Consider the following 19,672-nt stretch of genomic DNA (forward strand, 5'->3'; position numbering starts at 1 on the left):
TGGAGGAGGTACTTCACAGATAGACTAAAAGTCTTCCTTTTATAAGACTTTTGGAAGCATATTCTTGGACACTTTCTTATAAGAAAATTGGTACCACCTTTTCCTTACTATCTATAATAATAAAAGCATAATATGTTAATTAGATCAGACGTCCTTCTGCATGTCCTTCTGAACGACCTTCCGGATGAAGCCAGGGCTGTGAGGGAAGCCCAGGTCCTGGGTGCCAAAAGGAAGCCGGTGCCAGCAGGGGTGGGGGGAATGAAGGCCTACTCTTGCACGAAATTTGTGCATCAGGCCTCTAGTCCTTTAATAAAAGTTCCTAGTCCCTTGTAATATATTTGTCTAATGATGGAAAAATATACGGGTCTTATTTAATTGGAAATGTTCCTCTTCAAAAGGAAAAGAACATTACAACATTACTAAGCAGAATCCCTTCCCCCCCTATTAAGAGGTGAATTAAGAGTTAATATTTATGTTCCTCTAATGCTGAGGTGCACCAGCAGATCTGAACTCACAGTATCTAAATGCAAAAGGCCCTTTGGATCCAAAACATTTGAAAAGGTAGTCAATGAGGCAGGAAAAAAAAAAAAAAGTCCCAATGGAAAATGGAACTGAGTTAAGAATGTGCCCGCATCTTCCTGCAGAATGAGGGAGATTAAATTAGACACTATACTTGAGAACCTGACATTCAGCCACTGGTTTCCCTCTTGACGTAATTGCCTGCTGCCCTTGAGCAAATGCTCCTTGCTTCCTCTTGTTACACCACTCACAGCATTCAGGGAGCTCACTGGGCACTGCCTTCCTACTTCTGGGCCCCGGGCATGTCTCTTTTTCTCTCAAATACTGATTAATACTCACTTCCCCCATGCCTCACCGACTTCATTATTCTTACTGCTATTTACTTCTGCACATATACTTGACTCTAGTTGTGCATTCCAATGGGTTTCTGTTATTTGTGCTTTTCCATATATTAGTCATTATCTCCCAGTGAATTGAATTCACCCACCGGAGTAGTGAGGTTTCTTCCAATATTTCTGCTGTCTTTGTGCATCTTGCCACCTCCCTGCTCCCTGATGATCGCTATGGAGCTTCGTAAGAATCAAATAGCTGTCATATCAGCCAATATGGACCTGCCTCGTGCAGGCAAACCTTGAGGAAGTCCCTTTCCAGGGCTTACAGAATACTTTGCTAACTAAATTCAAGCCATTTTTAAGGAAAAAGTCTAATGGGTGTGAAATATCGCTGATGAGTATGGTCACGATTCAAATTTGGTTACTGAATTCTATTTAGTAACTCATTTCTCTTATTTTTGATTTTGAATTGTCACTTAGAAAAGTGGCAATCTTTTTATTTTTAAATACAGGAAGTGAGATATTTGCCCATGTTACAATACAAAGTTATAAAAATAGGTTGCAACATTTTCAAAATAATAATAATATGTCAGTGGAAGATGTTCATTTCAATCTTTTTACAATCATAAATACTGGAGAAAAATCTTAATCACCATAGTAATAATTAGATGGATCTGTTATAACATACAAAAAAGTCAGGTCCTCATCTCTGAGTTATGAGATTCTGGGTAAGAATTCAGTTCAGGAGTTATGAGGTTCTCGGTGTTAACAGGTTTAGACAAGGTTTGAAGATACTGTTTTTGGTATGTTTCAAAGGCACAAAATATTTATTTACATATAAATATTTGTCACATTAAAGATTTGGACCAGCAGTCACTTGGTACCCAAACCAATAAATATATAGATTCGGTTGAAATTAATTTTTTCATGTTTTTTTTTTTTCTTGCCAAATATCCCAGCAAAAGAAATATTTTTAAATATTGTTACAGTTCTTCCGAATTCTTATTTTTTTTGTCCATATGGTGTCTACTGTTCATGTGCTTGATAGCCTTCATTCACCTTAGAGAGCGATGACTCGGAGACTGTTTCATCGCTTTTGCTCTCGGAAAGTTCCTGACGGTTTTTCCCATAACATTTCTTATAGGTCACATAAACTAGAAAAAAACACATGGGAGGTTAAGCAACTTTTATAATAATTAGCTACAAACTTACTTTGGACAGCGGTTATAAGCTATGACTCAAAAAGCAGTTTTCGCATTCTGTAGGCTGGGGGCTACTTAGAGAGCAGCCACCATTCTAGTTCCATGAATGCTCATCGTAGGAAGGACTGCACTGCAGGCAGACCTAGCATACAAGTGTACAGGGTACTTGTTCTCATGACTCACACAGGTGGTTGCTCACCATCAACAATAGCAGAAAACTTTTAGTCCATACCTACCATCTCCCAGTTGACGTGCCAGTCCTCAATAATTGAGTTACATGCAAAGGGGTAATGTCCAGGACCGTGATCTCATGGTCTGTGTGGGACTTGAGCTGGAATAACAGTCCATCTCTCCCAGCCTTCAGCCATTCCTTCCCATGGGAGAGGGGTTGGCTGATGGGTGATCAGCTTTCCTCTCTCCCATGGAGCCGCTAAGTCGGGTGATCAGCTTTCCTCTCTCCCATGGAGCCGCTAAGTCCCTGGTGACAACCATTGTTCAGCATGTCTTTGAGATCCCTTTCACTGGACAGATTGCCTTGCAAGAGGACACCTGCAATCTATGTGTGTTAGGGGCACGTGTGGGAGGCAGTGGAAAGGGGCAGTATCACCGTTTGATCACAGTTTCGAGCCATATTTTCTAATTGTTTTATCTGCAATAAAAATGCTATGTTGTTATCTAAGTATCTGATTTTTTTCCCTACATCTTAATTGGTTCCAAAGTCCGCAGGGAAAGAGGAGATTTTATTTACTTTCAAACTCCAGTACCTCATTCTTATAGTTGGTATAACAATATTGTCTACCTGATAGGGCAACTGTGGACATCAGATGGGAGAAAAGTGCCTCCCATGGCCCTAGGAGAACAGTCAGTGCTCAGTAAATATTAACTACCGTTATGATACATAGCTGAGAGAGACAATGTTTTGCTTCAAAGATTTTAATTTGTCAAGATCAATATCTCCTTAGCTTGGTCCCGAACTTTTCTGATAAATATCCCATATTTACAAAGCAGATAAAGACATGCTTCCAGTTCAGGGTTCCTGGACGCATGTAGAAAGGGACACAATAAAATTGTTCTAACAGATTGACATGCCTCCCTAGCTACTGAGGAAAAGAAAGTCAATGGAGAGTATCGGTCTCCATTACTTTTTACACTTCAAAATAATCCTTACCAGAACCTTTGGGTAAAATTACAATCATTTCATCAGCAGTTGGGAAGTCCTGATATTATGATGACTGGCTTTTCCCACCCATTCTTTTTTTTTTCACTGCCAGAAAGGAAGGTGTTTAATTTAATTTCTATAGTTCATTGCCAGAAAAAGGTTATTTTTAAAAATGCCACATTAGTACCTCCAGGATTTCTCAAAGAACATCCGAGCGAAATGTGATTAGCATCATTGCTTACCTCCCAAGAATATTGCTGCGAAGGCGAGCTGGAAGATGCTGTAGATGAGTGGGAAGGTAAACACCTGATTGAGCTCCTCAAAGGTGAAGGAGAGCTGGACCACCGTAGAACACAGCTGAGTGTTCTGCATTCCTGTTTCCAAAGCAACCGTGCGGCACCTGGAAGAATGTTAAGAGAATATATGTTTCTATTCTTCTGTTTTGCTTTACATTGTTGTCATATTGCATTACAAGCAAACATAGTGAGAATAAGTACATATATATGTATATGTGTCTGCTTTTAATATATAAATATATTCGATATGTAATCTTATTTATATTGAATAAGTATATTACATACACCAGTATATTTTATAAATAAATATTCTCTGTGCACACGTAGATGTTGCCCTAGTCATCATTTATGATTGTTAAGAATACTAAATAATTTATTTTGCTCCCTGAGCCGGGATGTATACCTTTATCTATATATAATCTATATCTGTATGTATATGTATACATAGAGAATATTAAAATTTAATATGTATCATATATTTAAATTATAGGTAATATTATATTTAACATATTATGTTATATTATATTAATAAGTAATATATATTATTTAATAGAAATAAAGTATATATATTGAATAAATATAATATATTAAAGACAGGTATATATAAATAAAACATATATATATATATATATATATATATATATATATATATATATATTCCATAAATGGCAAAGAGAGATTATTTCCCTCTATTCTAGGTGTGCCACAAGAATTTTAAACCATTCAATACCTGATTATTTAGTCAGGGGCACTGACCTGTTTTCCCTTAGATTCTCAAATAAAATAATGACAACAGCCAACACAACAATAGTAGTCTAGTGCATAATAATGAAAATTATGTCTATTTTTTTTTCATATTGGCAAAAAAACACATTTTTTGGTGTGCTGCAGAGCTTTTGTAATTAGTTTATGTGTGCCATGGGATGAAAAAGGTTGAAAATTGCTGCTCTATTCCATTAGGTGCATGGTAACAATGCAGAGCACAGAGCAGGGGCTGAGGAAACAGTCAAGATAGAGTATTTGTTATCCTTGTTTTATTGTTAAATTTGTTTTGTTTTTAATCATTTAATTTTGATTAAAAAAAGTCCTCAAAGCAGCTGTTTTGATGGGCATTCTACAGATGCAAAAAGTCAGAAAAAGGATAAGTGCCTGGCTCGAGGTCCCACAGTTAACAAGTGGTTGGTTGGAGTGAAACCCTCCTCAAGTGGACTCATGTCCCACTCTTTTCACTGTTCAGGGCTGCTCGTGTCTTTTCCAACCTCGCATTTGTATCAGCATTTCCTATGCACAATGATTCAGAAGGCCTAGTAGGAGAGGAAATGTTTTTTCTCAGTATCAAAACCCTAAATGTGAAACCCCATTCTGAAAGCCAGCCCTTTGGACGATGAGTTCATCCTGTTGCTGGCTGGAGAAACCCTCATATGCTACAAGGCCAACCTCAGTGCTTTTGTTGAAGTTGCTTTGCTTGGGGAATAAGGACAATGGAAGAGCTCAACCTGCATGGTCCAGGGCATGGCCCAGAAGAATTTCAGCAAAAGAGAGGCAGTCAGTATTTTCTTTTTGGGAGACTTGCATGATTTAGGAATGAATGAATCAATTTAGTATGACAAATTTAGAAATAAGGTAAATGGTAATCCAAGTGAAACTTTTGAATTTGTCATCAACATTTACAGCTGTTACAGGTTGAATTGTATTCTCTCAAATGTGACCTTATTTGGAAATTAGGTCATTGTAGATATAATTAGTTAAGATAAGGTGATTAGGGTCCACCCTAACCCAATGTGACTGACTGGTGTCCATATGAAAGGGGGGGGGGATTTGGACACAGAAACATGCATTGAAGGAAGACCATGTGAGAAGAAACGGGAGAGGATGGTAATCCACAAGCCAAGAGGAAAATGTCTGGGATTGATCCCCCTCACATCCCTCAGAAGGAACCAAGGCTGCTACACATTTTTTTTTATTTTTTATTTCTAGCCTCCAGACTGTAAGACAATGCATTTCTGTTGTTTAAGTGAAGCTACTTGGGGTATTTTGTTATAGCCACACTAGCCAACTAATACAACAGCTATTACAGAAAAAAAAATCCCAGTTAGCTTTACTAAATATCATACCTGTGCCAGGGCTGACCAGCTATCCTAGCCAGAAGAAACCCTAGCGAGTAACCAGCCACAGGAAATATTGTTCCTACGATCCACAGTTTGGGAGCGATGATCCAGGCAGATTGGTACAGTATTCCTCCCACCACAGCTATGAGCACGATAAGGACTGCACCTGTGATGGATCCAATCTGGAAGACACAAGCAGACCCATCAACTGAGATGATGAAGTTACCTCTCAGTGTCTCCTCACCTGGTGGCCATGGTCGTCCCACCAGGAATGTAGGTGCTTGCCTCACATTTTAATTTTTGGAAAATAACTTTTGGAAAATTATTATTTTTATTATTATTATTATAGCGTCCATGCTTGGTTAGGCTAAAAAAGATCTATTAGCTTGCAAATTATCCCTGTCAGAGATAAGAAAAACCCACTCAATAAAAACTACAAGACTTGCCTTCTAGATTCCTCTCCTTGTTTTGATAAGTCATGAAACCTGTCTGAGTCTTAGTTTCTTTATCTGTAATTGAGGATAAAACCTTGCCCTGATTACCTTTTATTATTGTTATAATAATAAGAAAGTGGATATAAAACTCTATAAAAGTTAAAGGCATATACAACAAAAGACACTGTTGTTATTGTTTGTTCCCTTTCACATGGAAAAAAATGGATTTTAGAACTATTTTGACCAGAGAAACAAAGAACATCAACTAACTTATTTTATCTTCTGATCAGTGGATCATGGCTTTGTCTATATCTATGTTTATATATCTATGTCATCTATGCCTTTATCTCTAGCATCTTTATCCATATCTATATCATCTAGCTAGAATACAGTTGGTGAAGGGAAATGAATGATTACAAATTAGTATCACTTACCCATTACCAGGCACAAGACTACCATATGGATACAGAGATAAGAAATATATGATATATATTTTAAGACTACAGTATAGATATATTTTATAAAACAAACCCACATAAGAGAGATAAGAGCAAAGTGCTGTGGGAGTTCAGAATATAGTAAAACCAAGAGGTGATGTTTGAGTTGATTATTCTAAAAGGGTGAATAAAAATTTGCCCTGTGGTTAGAGTGGGGAAGGACATTCTAGAAGAATGGACTGCATGGCTAATAACATTAATGCTTGCCCCTCTAAGATTAGGCTTATACTAGAATGAGAAAACCATTGTGTAGCTGGAAAGACCTATCATTTCAACTGTGGAACCTTTGACTGTGCACCCAATAGCATGGGCCACTTACCTTAAGTATGATCTTGGCTTTCTGGGGCCATTTGTGATTCACAAACATTCCAAGGGAAACAGGAACAACAAGAGCCACCAAAGATGTACCTAAAAATGACAAAAGAGCAATTTGATCAACAGGATGCAGCACAAGGAAAGAGGAAAGCAAAAGAGTAAGCAAACCTTGTAAAAGGTTTGGGTAATATATCAATCTTCTTCTTGAGAACACAAAACAGAAAAAACAAACACACTCTCCTTCCTTATTCACTTCTGAACTTAATTTAATATTACTGAAAAGAATTGATATTGATATAAGTCCTTTCCTTAAATCATAGGTTAATTTTTTAGTGTTTCTTATACTTCCAATCATTATATTTTGTTTTGAATTGGTCAGAATCTAGCCTTATTTAATGCTTGGATCCTTATATTCTGGGAAAATACATTTTCAGTGTGTGTGTGTGTGTGTGTGTGTGTGTGTGTGTGTGTTCTCAGAGAGACATAGATTATGTTTTACATCTGTCTGTTACTTCATGTTAATAGAAATAAAAGGAAAAACTCAAACTTCTGCAGACCTTCGGTGGGCTAATGACTTCTGGTTAAGACTGACTTTGGTTATTCAAATCTATAGATGAGAGGCAAGAGAGTAGGTTGAAAAGCATGCTTTAGCTTTTCTGTGAGATAATATGTTTGGTCACCTCTCAAACAATTATAATTCTTTGCAGGAACGTGCTCACCCAGCCAAATAAAAGAGTCATACTTTATATTCACTGTGTTATAATAAATTCACTGCTGTTCTCAGGCCATGTGGTTTGTTGGTCCATATTATTTGACACTCATTTGTTCAATAGCTGCTTTTATATAATATAGCATCAACAACTTCTAACTTCTCATGGGCTGTTTCTTTCTTAAACACCCGTTTAAATTAGTAAGAGAAAGTGGGATTGAATAATGAAATTCTGAAAGTAGATATTGCTTAGTATTAAAGTAGATTGAAGTAGGACTGAAAACGAAATTATAGATTCTAGGTCTGTAAGTATGACTTTAAAATGAATATAATAATGATAAAATCATAATTTTTGTAGCCTTTTGGTGGCTAAATGTACCAAGAGCAGGACAAAAAAATGGTGGAACAATAGATACATAAAAGGATCATTTATAGTTATACTGGTAAGAGCCCTCAGAAAAATCCCCGTGGGGGATCCTTACATCCTGCTACTTTTGAAGGAGCCTTCCTCCCCTGTTTTGGGTCTCCAGACTATTCCTTATATTGTGTGAAGTTTGTAGGTCTTGAATTAAAACATCTTAATATGTATTCTTCATACTGTGGTAGCTTAAACCTAGGTGCAAATGCTGTGCTCAGAATGTGTGTGGTTAGGTCTTGGTAATGTATTTCATGTGTCAGATCTGTGAAAAGGCAGACCACTCCTGTATTTGAACCTTCTTTATCTCTCTGGGACCACCTGCTGAAATCCAAGACAGATTTCCTCTCCTGACCATATGAAGCCAGGATACAATTTTTGCAGGATTTGAAGTTGACTGGAAAAGGCGCTCTTAGCCTTTCACACTCAGAGTGTGTGGCTCCTTCCTGCAGAGGTGGATTGTTCCAACTCTTGACTACTCAGTGCACTAGAGGTCCTTCTATTTTCTTCTCCCAGACTTTATTTTCCTTATTCCTCATGTACTTGTGCTTTCTGTCAAATGTCTGTCTGTTCATTGGCTTACAACTATCCTCTTTGAACCAAAACTTGGTCTTTAGTCAGTTTACACAGCAGATACAGGAGGAAAGAGAAGTAGGAAGAAAAAAAGAGAATAAAAGAGAATGGTAGATGGAGTCAAGTGGCGCAACTTGGACCCATATAGTCTCAGAGGCGAATCTTATTTGCAAATTGTGGGAACTGTGCAAATCAATAAGCCCTTGGAGCCTTGGTTTCCCTGTTTGTGAAATAGGTAAAATTTTGTCTATTTCACAGTGTGTTGTGAGAATTGGCTGGTGAAATAAATGTACACTTCACAGTACTGGATCCTCTCAAATATAGGGTAGAGAAGAGTAGAACAACAACTTTTACTCTAGTGTGTTTTCAGTGGAATCAGCTGTACGAACTGCCTCCTCCTAGATGTCATCATCTGGAGGGGCTCAGCCAGTGTTTACTGAATTCCTCAAAGCATGGTGAGCACTGTGAGGGAGCACTAAGAGGAACCTGTGGGAAAGTCTTGCCCACAGAGCAGAGTGGCGAGCAGATCAGGGGACTATTTCCAGCTTCCTGGTCATCTTGGACAAATGAAACAGTTACCATGAACATTAATTTCCTTATCTAAAAAGTAGTGATAACATCTTTTGAAGGAATTAGGTTGTTTGTTTTCTACATTAAAGGATTAGAAAAACCAATTGTAAGAAGGATAGGTTGGGAATAGGCTTAGCAGAATGGAGAGTAGGCAGTTAGTAGTATCTTTGCTTTTTAAACTCTCATTTAAATTTCTTCTCTTTTCTATATTCTTCCCTTTTTTAATGCATTTTACTTCTTCTTTGATGAAGTATATTACTACTTACTCTTTCTCACTTTCTCTTCCTTTCAAAATATACTCCCATTAAAGGATGTGATATACATCATTTACACCATAGTTAGAATTACTCATACTGCTATAGGGCATTTTCAAGGAAATGCAGATTAAAAAAATATTTTAATGCTTATTTTTTTCTTAAATAATGAGTTATAGAATTAAAACTCTTCATTCCACAGATAGATCCTTTGAGAGGCCTACAATATATACCACTCAAGCAAACTGCATTCTTTAATTTTAAGGAAGGTGTCCTCCATGGGAGCCGGCTGAGACAGGTGGTTATAGAGGATCACTCTAAAACCTGTTTGCAACAGGTTATTATGTCTGATTTGGAGGAATTCCTGAGGGGTCAGTAGAAGGACCTTGTAGGAAAATCCCATACTGAACACGGTGTGTCAAGGAGGACTATTTTTTAAAATTATAAATTTTTTTTTTTCTTAAAGACCATAGTAAAAGTGGAGAGAGAGAAGAGACTATCTGAAAATATTGTAATACATGTTGTTCCCAATTAATATTTCTAAAATGTATTCCAAATTACTTGTGTAGACCCCCAAATCATGTTTTAGCGCAGAAAACAACCTCCCTTAGAAATGGGAGGGATTTTAGGTGTCATCCAGTCCAGCTTTCCGTGCCAACAGGGACCCTTTTTACAAACATCCTGGTGTGCCACTGTTTAGTCTTTGCTTACTTGCTCCCTTCAATTGGACACCTATGTACCTCTTTGAGGTAGTCCATCAGAAGAAGTTTGTCTTCAAGGTCAGCTGAAAATAGACTAGCATGTACTGTACCTGGTGACTGATACCAATGTTCTACTTTCCCTACATCTCATCTTTTATGATGATAGTTCTATGGGAAATGCCTGGTGTTGGTGAACCAGGAACCATCTTGTTCTTGACACCATGTTACACCAACAACTTAGTCTTTCACCATCATTTATTGTCTCCAAAACGGAAAAAAAAAAAGCTCCATTGAGATGAGGTTGTATATCAAGGAGTTGAAATGAGTGGAGACAGAAAATTTAACTTCTTGGAGCATGACACACAGACTATGCCAGTAAATTAACTTTTGAATCAACATGTGGCTCACAGTGAAGTGCTATAAATAATATGTTTTACCGGATAATTTCCTATTGTCTCACTTGTGATTGCTTACTATGTGTCCTATTTTTAAATCATCAGTGGAATGATTTTTGTATTTCTTCAGTCTAAGTGTCTGGGAGCAAATGCTTGTCATGAGCTAATTGTGCATTGTGGGTTACGGAAAGTATAGCAACTTGGCCTCCTCAGGCCCACACAGCTGTGCCCCGCTCCCTGTGATTTCAATGGAGGAACAAGCCAGTTTCTCCCATGGTGTCATGGTTTGGAATTTAGATTCTGCCAACTCTAATTGAAAAGCAGGGTGGCTTGCAATGAAATCCTAACTGGGTACAAACTGTTGCTGGTGCAAGAGACAAACACCAGCTAGGTCTGAGCCTGGTCTGAGAACCCAGCCGGGGGTAAGCAGAGAGGAGGTGAATAGTATTCAGAAATCTTGCAGAGCAATGACTTACCTATGTTATCATAGGGAATTATGATCGTCCCCGAGTCGACCCACATTTTGGTATAGATTAAGAGGCACAGCGGCATCATTCCCAGGGCCAGCAGCGTGGAGCATGTGGTCATGCTGACGCTGAAAGGAAATGGGCAGGTTGATACGTCCACCTGAGTTTTCCAGGGGAGAGGTTGCTTCATTTTCCAATTCATGCTTAGGTAGTCCTACAACAGACTGTCTCAACCAGCTCACCAACCAATCTGATGGACAGAAATACACAAGTGCCCCAGCAATTGCATGGTTCAGCCTTAGGCAAAAACGGTGAGATTCGTTATTTGGTGTCTTTCTCCTTTGTCTTGTGCCATCCTTCCCTCCCTGTTGGTTCTCAAGAACCAGAAGATAGTTAATGGCCATTTAAACTCATTATTAAACAAGATCCAAGGTGCTAGGCCATGCCGCCCTTGAACCTCCAATCAGAGAACAGCAAACACACTTTTATATGGAAGAGATATTAGGGGCTCCTCTGTGTCTGTCTGAATTGGGATGAGATGGGGCTCTCTGGGCCCTTAGGGGAGAATGCATGTCCAAGAGTGGAAGCCTCAATGTAGTTCCTTAAAGAGAAAAATTATTGCTCCAAATGCTCAAATCTCGAGAAAAGAGAGAAGCCGAGCCCTGAAAAAACAAAGCGAACATATAAGCAGACAGGGGAGGCCTGGATTCTATTTCTGCTAAGAAATTACCAAATGTGTTTTGAGAAGAACAAGAGTCTGGTACATTCCTCCTGACAGCATGTGTTTGAGTGAGTGGAACTGGCTAAGTGAGTGGATTTTGACTTTTGACTTGGAATGATTAATATGGAATGATGTAATTTTCAGCACTGACAGTGGGTGGAAAAGAGACTTTTAGGTAATGGATCTTCCTGCTCCCATTAAAGTGCCCTTGTATATAGGAGTACATTTTATTATTATTATTATTATTATTTTCTCAGGGAACAGAACCGTAAATAGCTGGATCAGACACTAAAGCCAGATACTGCTTGGGTTAGAAGCAAGAGTGGCCCTTACTACGTGACTTTGGGTAATTTACTTCTCTTTGCCCATTTTCTTTTTGCAAAATGAAAATCCTAATCACTGCCACCTCACAGATTATGAGAACTGACTGAGCCAGTGAATCCAATACTTAGAATAATGCAAGGTGCTCATTAAAAGCTAGGCGATGTTATTATATATCTAGTCATAGTGTGTGCTATATTGTAGCATAATTCCAAATAGGAAAATCAGAGAAAATTTTCTGAAAGGCTCTTTCTACAATGGCTATAGCATCGAGGCTATCAGAACAATAATTTCTTAATAGTATGTATGTGAACTTGGAGGAAAATGCTAAATTATTCACACCACCTGCCTCCCCGCTCCAAAAGAACAGCAGATACAATCCACTCTACACAATGCTAAGGAAAACCACTGAAGAAGAGGAATTTCGTTTCAATGCATCTAATGTAGAACAGTTTTGGCAAAATAAAGGGTGGGGGCAATATTTACTAAGGGCTTAACTTCCCTAATAATCATTTTTTAAAATATAAAAGACCAGGGGAGACCTCATTTAAACTGTTTTAAAGAATATAGGAAAATCCCAATAAACCCATATGTCTATATGCATAACCCATTGACACAGACAATAGGGTGGTGAAGACTTGAGGTGGGGGGGTGGTAAGAGGGAGAAGGAAATGGGAAGAAGAGAGGGACATATGTAATACATTCAATAATAAAGCTTTATTAAAAAAAGAATTTAGGCAAAAATATTGTACTTGTCTTAGTAGAGCTAAAATAGTGCAACAATGATCAATACTAGAGTATATGTAAACTATTTCTAAGAAGTTCAATTGAATATATTGACAAGTTAATTTAGATGCAAAATATGATGCAAAGGCAGTGTGCTACAGCACAATAAAGGAATTTGTTATAAATCGTACTTTGTCCTATTTAGAATTAAAGTTCCGGGGTTTGTTATTTCCCCCCTCTCCAGCCTTCCTCACTTTTTATTCTCTTTTTATCTTCTATTTAAAAAAATCAGAATGGATTTAAGACTATCCCATAAAAACTTTGATTCCCGTGTATCCGTGTGCTTTCTCTCATGGAGAGGACAGAGACGTGGGGGTGGAGCCAGGTGCTACTTACTATCTGGACCGTAGAGAAGAGAAGCCTGAGAAGTTTTTGTTTTAAACTGAGAATGACTTTTAGAAGGAATCCTGCTTCTCTCCCTGTTTTTCTTTTAAATTTCCTTGTAAAAGCTTTAGTTCTAAGTTTTTGCCAAGACAACTTATGAAGTTGTGTCATGGTTGTGGGTTTGGCGAGAGCAGCTTCTTAAAGGCCAGAGGAGAGTAGGACAGGAGCTGGAAAAGGACATGGTTTAGCTTTCACGGGACATCTTGGCAGTGAGGTGTGGGAGGAATGAGAGAAAAGGTGGCTGCAAGTCGATACCATTTGAATTCATAGGAGAACACCACCAAACCACTCAAAATGAGGTGAAAATTCACAGGTAAGTACTTTTAAGAAGTAATGTAGGGGAATTCATTAGTAAAAGAAAAATATAATTTCACAAGAAAAAAAAGTGAAGTTCTAGAAAGAACATAGTTATCAACAATAGAAATACTATCATGTACTTACACTGGAATGAGAGAAAATGTAAGAAAACAAACAAACAAATCTCTTGTCTTTAATTCTTGCCTTTAGCTCTATTCACCACCAGGGAGAATTATTATTATTTTATTTTTTTTGCAAATAAGAGCAATAAATGAGAATTCAGTGAATGCTGAAGAATTTGGTGAAGTCAGTGATTAGAATGCAAAATATTTTAATCATATTAAAAGTAAAACACCAAGTTTTAAAGATCAAAGGGAGTATGTATAGGCAGTGCTAGAAAGTGGAGATGTGGTAAGTTAAAGAAATAATGTTAAACAAAGGATAAGAGTCTGGACAAGTATAAGTGGACAGGTCTGAATTCAAATTCTGACTCTGACATGCACTGACTCGGTTACCTTGACTTGGTCAAGGGTATGAGTCTTAATTTTACCATCTAACACAAGCAGAAGATAGTACTAACCTAAGAAGAATATTTTGAGAATTAAATACACCAATGTAGGTAGAGTACTTATACTATATGTACCTAACAAACATTAGCTAGTAAAATAGAAATAGATGCTCCATGAGAGGAACAAAGCTTGGTTACTTTGAGGAAAAATAAAGGAAAAAAGAACAATATTGGGTTAGTTCTTAGAGAGGAGCTGGTTGAAATGGGAAGGACTGCTTTACATTTATGATAAATTGAAAGGACAGGGATCTTGAACAACTACAATAGCAGGAAGATGAACAACGGAACACTATTTGGTCACAAAACAAAGGATGTGGTAGGAAAATCTAGAAACTATTAAATCTAGGAAATAACAAAAGGGAGGGTATAAAGTACATGGCAGCTGAAAATTGAGGGAAACTGAGGAAAGCATATGAAAGGAGAGTGAGAAGAGAAAGTGCTTGCATGGTATGGCGAGGCCATTGCTAAGAAAGGAGAGATTTGAAAGTGGGGACTCCCTGGGGATAGAGCAGACTCCAGAAGGTGGGATGTCTCTGTGGCCCTTGAACTGTGGGCTTGTAACTCAACAGATACACCTGAAATGTCACCTTTATTTCTCCCTGAAACTATTTGTGCACAATAACCCACTGGAGAGGTAGAACAGGTGAAAATACCTGTGCACTGATCAGATTCTCACAACTTTCAAGGCTGGAGGAGTCAGAGAAGGAGCTGAAATATCACTTGCTGTATTTCAATGAGCAAGGATATAATGAGCAAAGTCTGTTATTTTTGTTATTTTTGTTATTTATTTGTGTGTGTGTGTGTGTGTGTGTGTGTGTGTGTGTTTTGTGGTGGTTGTGTGTGGTTTTTCTTTTCTTATTTTTGTCACTAGAGATTTCAAAATACAATGGTCCCCCAGGTTTGGAAGAGATGATATGGTGTGGGAAAGATGATCTGGTTTCTCCTCCCAGCAGCCGCATCCAGGAAAGGGAAAGCCAGATGGAGCTGTGTTGCTGGACTGCATGGTATCTGTCTAACCAGTGCAGAGACCTGTTGGTATAAACACTCAAATGGCTGCCATTGCTAGAGTTTAGGTAGAAATGGAGATGGTAAAGTTCTAAGAGAACAGAATTAGAAATATAATGGTAGATAGGATTGTATCTAAATGAATTATCAGAAGACTTCAGTGATGACTTCAGAAGAATGAAAAGTGCTGGAAAACTGTTTCCCAATACCTGACTACCACTCTCTTAATCAGCTTTAAAGAAACATTTGAACAGTGTCCCAGTAACATATGCAGTATACACTGAGTGGCCAGATTATTATGATCTCTGAACACATAATGATCTGACCACTGAGTGTGTATATGTGTGTGTGTATATATATATATATATATATATATATATATATATATATATATATATATATATATATATATATATTAGAGACCCGGTACATGAATTTGTGCATGGGTGGGGTCCGGCCAACCTGGCCAGGAGGATGACATGGACAGTTGGCCGGCCTGCCTGCTGGTCGAACTCCTGGTGGAGGGGACAATTTTCAAATATTAGCCTTTTATTATATAGGATATACACTGAGTGGTCAGATTATTATGTGTTCAGAGATCATAATAATCTGGCCACTCAGTGTATAATGTCATCATCTTACATAGCAACATACCTCCTTGTAATAATAATGGGTCATAGTGAGAAACATTTTTGCTCTGCTAAAATGCATGTCTTGAGGGTGATTGTGTTTGTCCCTAAAATAAGCAATACAGAAGCTGCTGTGCATAGTGAGGCATGCTGGTTTTTGCTCTTGAGGTCAAACTTTCTGGGCCACTTGCTGCTGTGGGACTCAGGCCTGCCTATCTAGGCCTCCCACCCGACTTCTTGTTTCTCATCTTCTAGACTTGGAAATGCACGCTGAAGTGTTAGAATTAGGAGAGGAAGTAGGTTTTGTGTGAGAAATGTTGATGAGATTGAGTGGGATTTATTTTGGGTGTGCAAAGTTTTTTTTTTGTTTTTGTTTTTGTTTTGTTTTGTTTTGTGTTTTTTTTTTTTTACTGTGTCTTATTTGCATTCTAGATGAGTGAAGTTGCTAGGAAGGAAGGTTGCTCTGGCCCTGGAGAAGGGTTAGTATTATTTTGAAGACTGGGAGGGGGGAATCTGTGGAGTGTACATTTTCTAGAATGGAAATGAAAATTTTCAGTGCCATCCCTCCCACTTTAAAGATTATTCTAACTTGCTGAAGGATAAGGTTTCAAATTCTGCTCTTGGTTCTTATTTCTTAATTGTATTGTTTCTCATAGGAATTGTTATGCAGTGTAGACTAGATTATAAATCATCTCCTGTATCAAGAGAAACAAGATTTCCTTAAATCACAGAAAAGTAACTTGGCATTTTTAGTTTAGAGTCTTACTATTTTAGCCAGTGGAAGAGACTACCTATCTTACAAAATGATCACCTGTGTGATATTAGCTTGAGGTACAAGACTCCTCTATTTTGTTAAAAAGTTATAAATATACTGACCCTTGAACAAATGCTAATTTTAGGGGCACTGAAACAGCAGAAAATCCACCAATAGCTTTTGACTCCCAAAAAACTTAACTTCCATTAGCCATAAGCTAACTACACTGTTGACCTGAAGCCTCACTGATAGCAAAATCAGTCAATTAACACATATTTTGTCTATTATATGTATAATATTGTATTCTTACAATAAAGTAAGCTAAAGGAAAATGTTATTAAGAAAATCATAAAGAAGAGAAAATACATTTACAGAATTTACTAAAAAGAATCCACGTGCAAATGGGTCCGCACAATTCAAACCCCTGTTCTTCAAGGGTCAGCAAGTATATGTCAAAGCTGTTTAGTGGATGTCAACGGCCATATTCAATTTAGTTCAGCCCCATCAACTGCCTTTTGGAAGTCTCATCTATTTGCCTATGTCCAGGTCAGATCAAATTGAAGTCTAAAAAACCTTATTGCTACATGGTAGAACAGCACTTGCCATCCTTTGTTCTTTATAGGATTTTCTTTAATAAAACTCTATTGCAGGGAACAAACAGTATTTCCTTATGGGAAGAATATGTATTGTGAAGGTATGTAATTTGGCATTCAATGGTTTTTCTAAAGCTCATGGCAAAATTAGCATTGGCTGAGATGTGATGGCTGTTCCCAGTTGCTCACTAGACACTGGATCACCCTGGATTGTTTTACATTTTGCATTTCTACACTTTGAGCTTCTCTCTTCTGAGTGTGGTATATGGTGATTACCAGAGCTGATTGCTAGTGTTTAGTGTTTAATAAGCACACATTACATTAATACCTGGCTGGTTTGCAGAAGTGCATATCTTCCACAGGAAATAAGGGATTGTGAGGTAAGGAAAAATACATCTGCCTATTCAACTTGTAGCATTAAAATTCTCAATCTCATCACATTAATGCTTCATCTTATTTCTACTGTTTTTTTCCTAGTGCTAGTTCAGGCTAGTGCAGGATGAATTGGGAAAACATTGCAATGTAGATTACTCTCTGGGAAGCAGAGAAACCATTTTCTTTTTATTTTATAGTAAGGTAGGCATATTTAAAAAAGAAGCCGCTGTAGGCTTTTGAAGCCACCAGTAGAAGTAAAACAAATGTACAAATTATTTATTGGTCTTTCTATCAAGAAAAAGCTTGTCTAAAGAACTAGCTGTGTTTGGTGGAGTTAACTATTGTCTCATCATAGGTTCTAATGTTTAATGAACAATTTGAATTCACAATCACACATAGAGCTCCTCCTTGCCACAAAGAAAGATGGCTTTTATCTTTTTCCTTTCTGATACTGATAAGAAAAATGTTCTTGGCTGCCACTTGTGGGGCTTGGAAAATATATATATATATATTTTTAAACTTTGAATCTTTCCCAAAGATAAACATCAATTATCCAACGCCTTGTAAACTGAGTTAGATTAAAAGAACAAAACAGAACATATAACCCATAAATTCCAATACGCAATCTCAGCTGTTCAGGAAGGTGAATACATGCATTTATTCTCTTCTGTTAATTCCCCCAGTTGCGCCTTAATTTAGTGGCAGAACAGATAGACATGCTGCCATAATTCAATGTGATTGCAGCATGTGGAAGTTTAGATAGCTTACCTCAGGTCCATGTCGCCATCCACCCAGTAGGCCAAGATATTGGAGGCAGTTCCTCCGGGGCAGCATCCCATGATCAGTACCACTACGGCCTGGATGGGGAGGATGTCAAAGGCCACTGACAGGATGAACCCCACGAGGGGCATGATTCCAAACTGACAGAGAAAGCCAATGCATATGCCCCACGGCCGCTTTATGTGCCCCAGGAATTTCTTGATTTCCACATTGCATCCCATGGAGAACATCACCATCGCCAATAGGATGGTCAAGACAGTGCTCAGGACCACACTCAGAATGGCATTGAAATCGCTGGCAGGTACCACACAGGACGAACCGTTGCAAACTGTTGCCGTGGCCAAACATCTCGTTGAGTTATCCATCGCTGGGTTCTGGCTCAAATGGTCACAGACATCCACAGAAACACCAATCCTCCGCTCCTCGCTGGGTGAGTAGTGCCTACTGCAAGCACGTCAAACTTTTAAACCCTTTCTGAACCTGTCATTTGGTGTCTCCTTCTGAAGCCACCTCAAAGAGGCAATAAAAAACAATAAATGCCAGGATGTCAGTTTCAAGAGGTAACATTACGACACAGCACATATTGTGAATCATAAAAGTCCTGCCAAATTATTGGTCCAGACGGAGAATTATAATTAATCATTTATCAGCATGGTAATGAACCGTGCCATATAAAAAGAGCTGTGTTAATGTTTAATGCTCGGAAGGTTTGTTAAATAATTCCAGTTATGTGACACTCAGATAGTACAGAACGTTGGAGGGGTTAAGCTATGGGAAAACATGTTATCCACTCATCTCCTTTTAGGAAAGAGGGTGGGTGGTGGATCCTGAAAAGTCCAGTACCTGGTGCCAAGTTAAATTGCAAAATAGCGTCAGTATCAGACCCTGTACTGAAACTGAGACCTACAACTTCCTCCCCAACCCCCCATAGCTTTCTTACTACGGTATATCAATGTCTGCTCCTATTGGTCTGTAGTGTTCACGAAGAGGATGTAAGGTCAAGAAACTTATAGGGCCTTGATGCAAACCTATGGGAGAGCAGTATGTGGGAGGATAGAATGTTTTCTGCATTGTCTGGTGGGAGGGCTGCGGACCGGGAGAGCTACCTTCAATTACTCACATGCCCAATTATGTATGCATTGCCATAGTAACAAAGTGCTTTAGAGATAGTGACAACACAATTTATTTAGAGGGATGAACCTCAGAGGATCAGGTCAAAGTGACAGAAGCTCTTAGTGCTCGGAGTCGGGAATTGAAATTAGAATTGTTTTTTTTTTGAAGAGGGGAGTCAGTTGGAGATTCCAAGGGAAGTTGATTTTTGTAAATGTCAAATAGTCAACCTCATTATGGGAAGAACACTGACTGCACTTGGTGTATAAGGAAGCTAAAAAAGTGATAGAGGAGCAGTTTCTGTTCTTAGGCGTTTATGGTACAGTAATCAGTTAGTGAGGATGCAGCATAAGAATAAAACAAAATTTTGATCCTGATTCACAATTTACAGGACAAATTCTAA

At 38.1% G+C, this 19,672-nt stretch overlaps 1 protein-coding gene across 1 annotated transcript; it reads right to left on the reverse strand.

Moving 5' to 3' along the window:
• Window positions 1-304: 304 nt before the first annotated feature.
• SLC10A2 (solute carrier family 10 member 2) lies at window positions 305-18,693 on the reverse strand. The gene is made up of 6 exons (XM_036457551.2): window positions 18,148-18,693; window positions 10,956-11,074; window positions 6,867-6,955; window positions 5,623-5,798; window positions 3,455-3,612; window positions 305-2,005 (listed from the first exon to the last, which is right to left on the reverse strand). Exons 1-6 carry the CDS (start codon window positions 18,522-18,524, stop codon window positions 1,878-1,880), a joined length of 1,047 nt encoding a protein of 348 aa, XP_036313444.1. The 5' UTR covers window positions 18,525-18,693; the 3' UTR covers window positions 305-1,877.
• Window positions 18,694-19,672: the final 979 nt, after the last annotated feature.

Source organism: Pipistrellus kuhlii, unplaced genomic scaffold, assembly GCF_014108245.1.
Source record: "Pipistrellus kuhlii isolate mPipKuh1 unplaced genomic scaffold, mPipKuh1.p scaffold_m20_p_3, whole genome shotgun sequence".
Taxonomy (NCBI): domain Eukaryota; kingdom Metazoa; phylum Chordata; class Mammalia; order Chiroptera; family Vespertilionidae; genus Pipistrellus; species Pipistrellus kuhlii.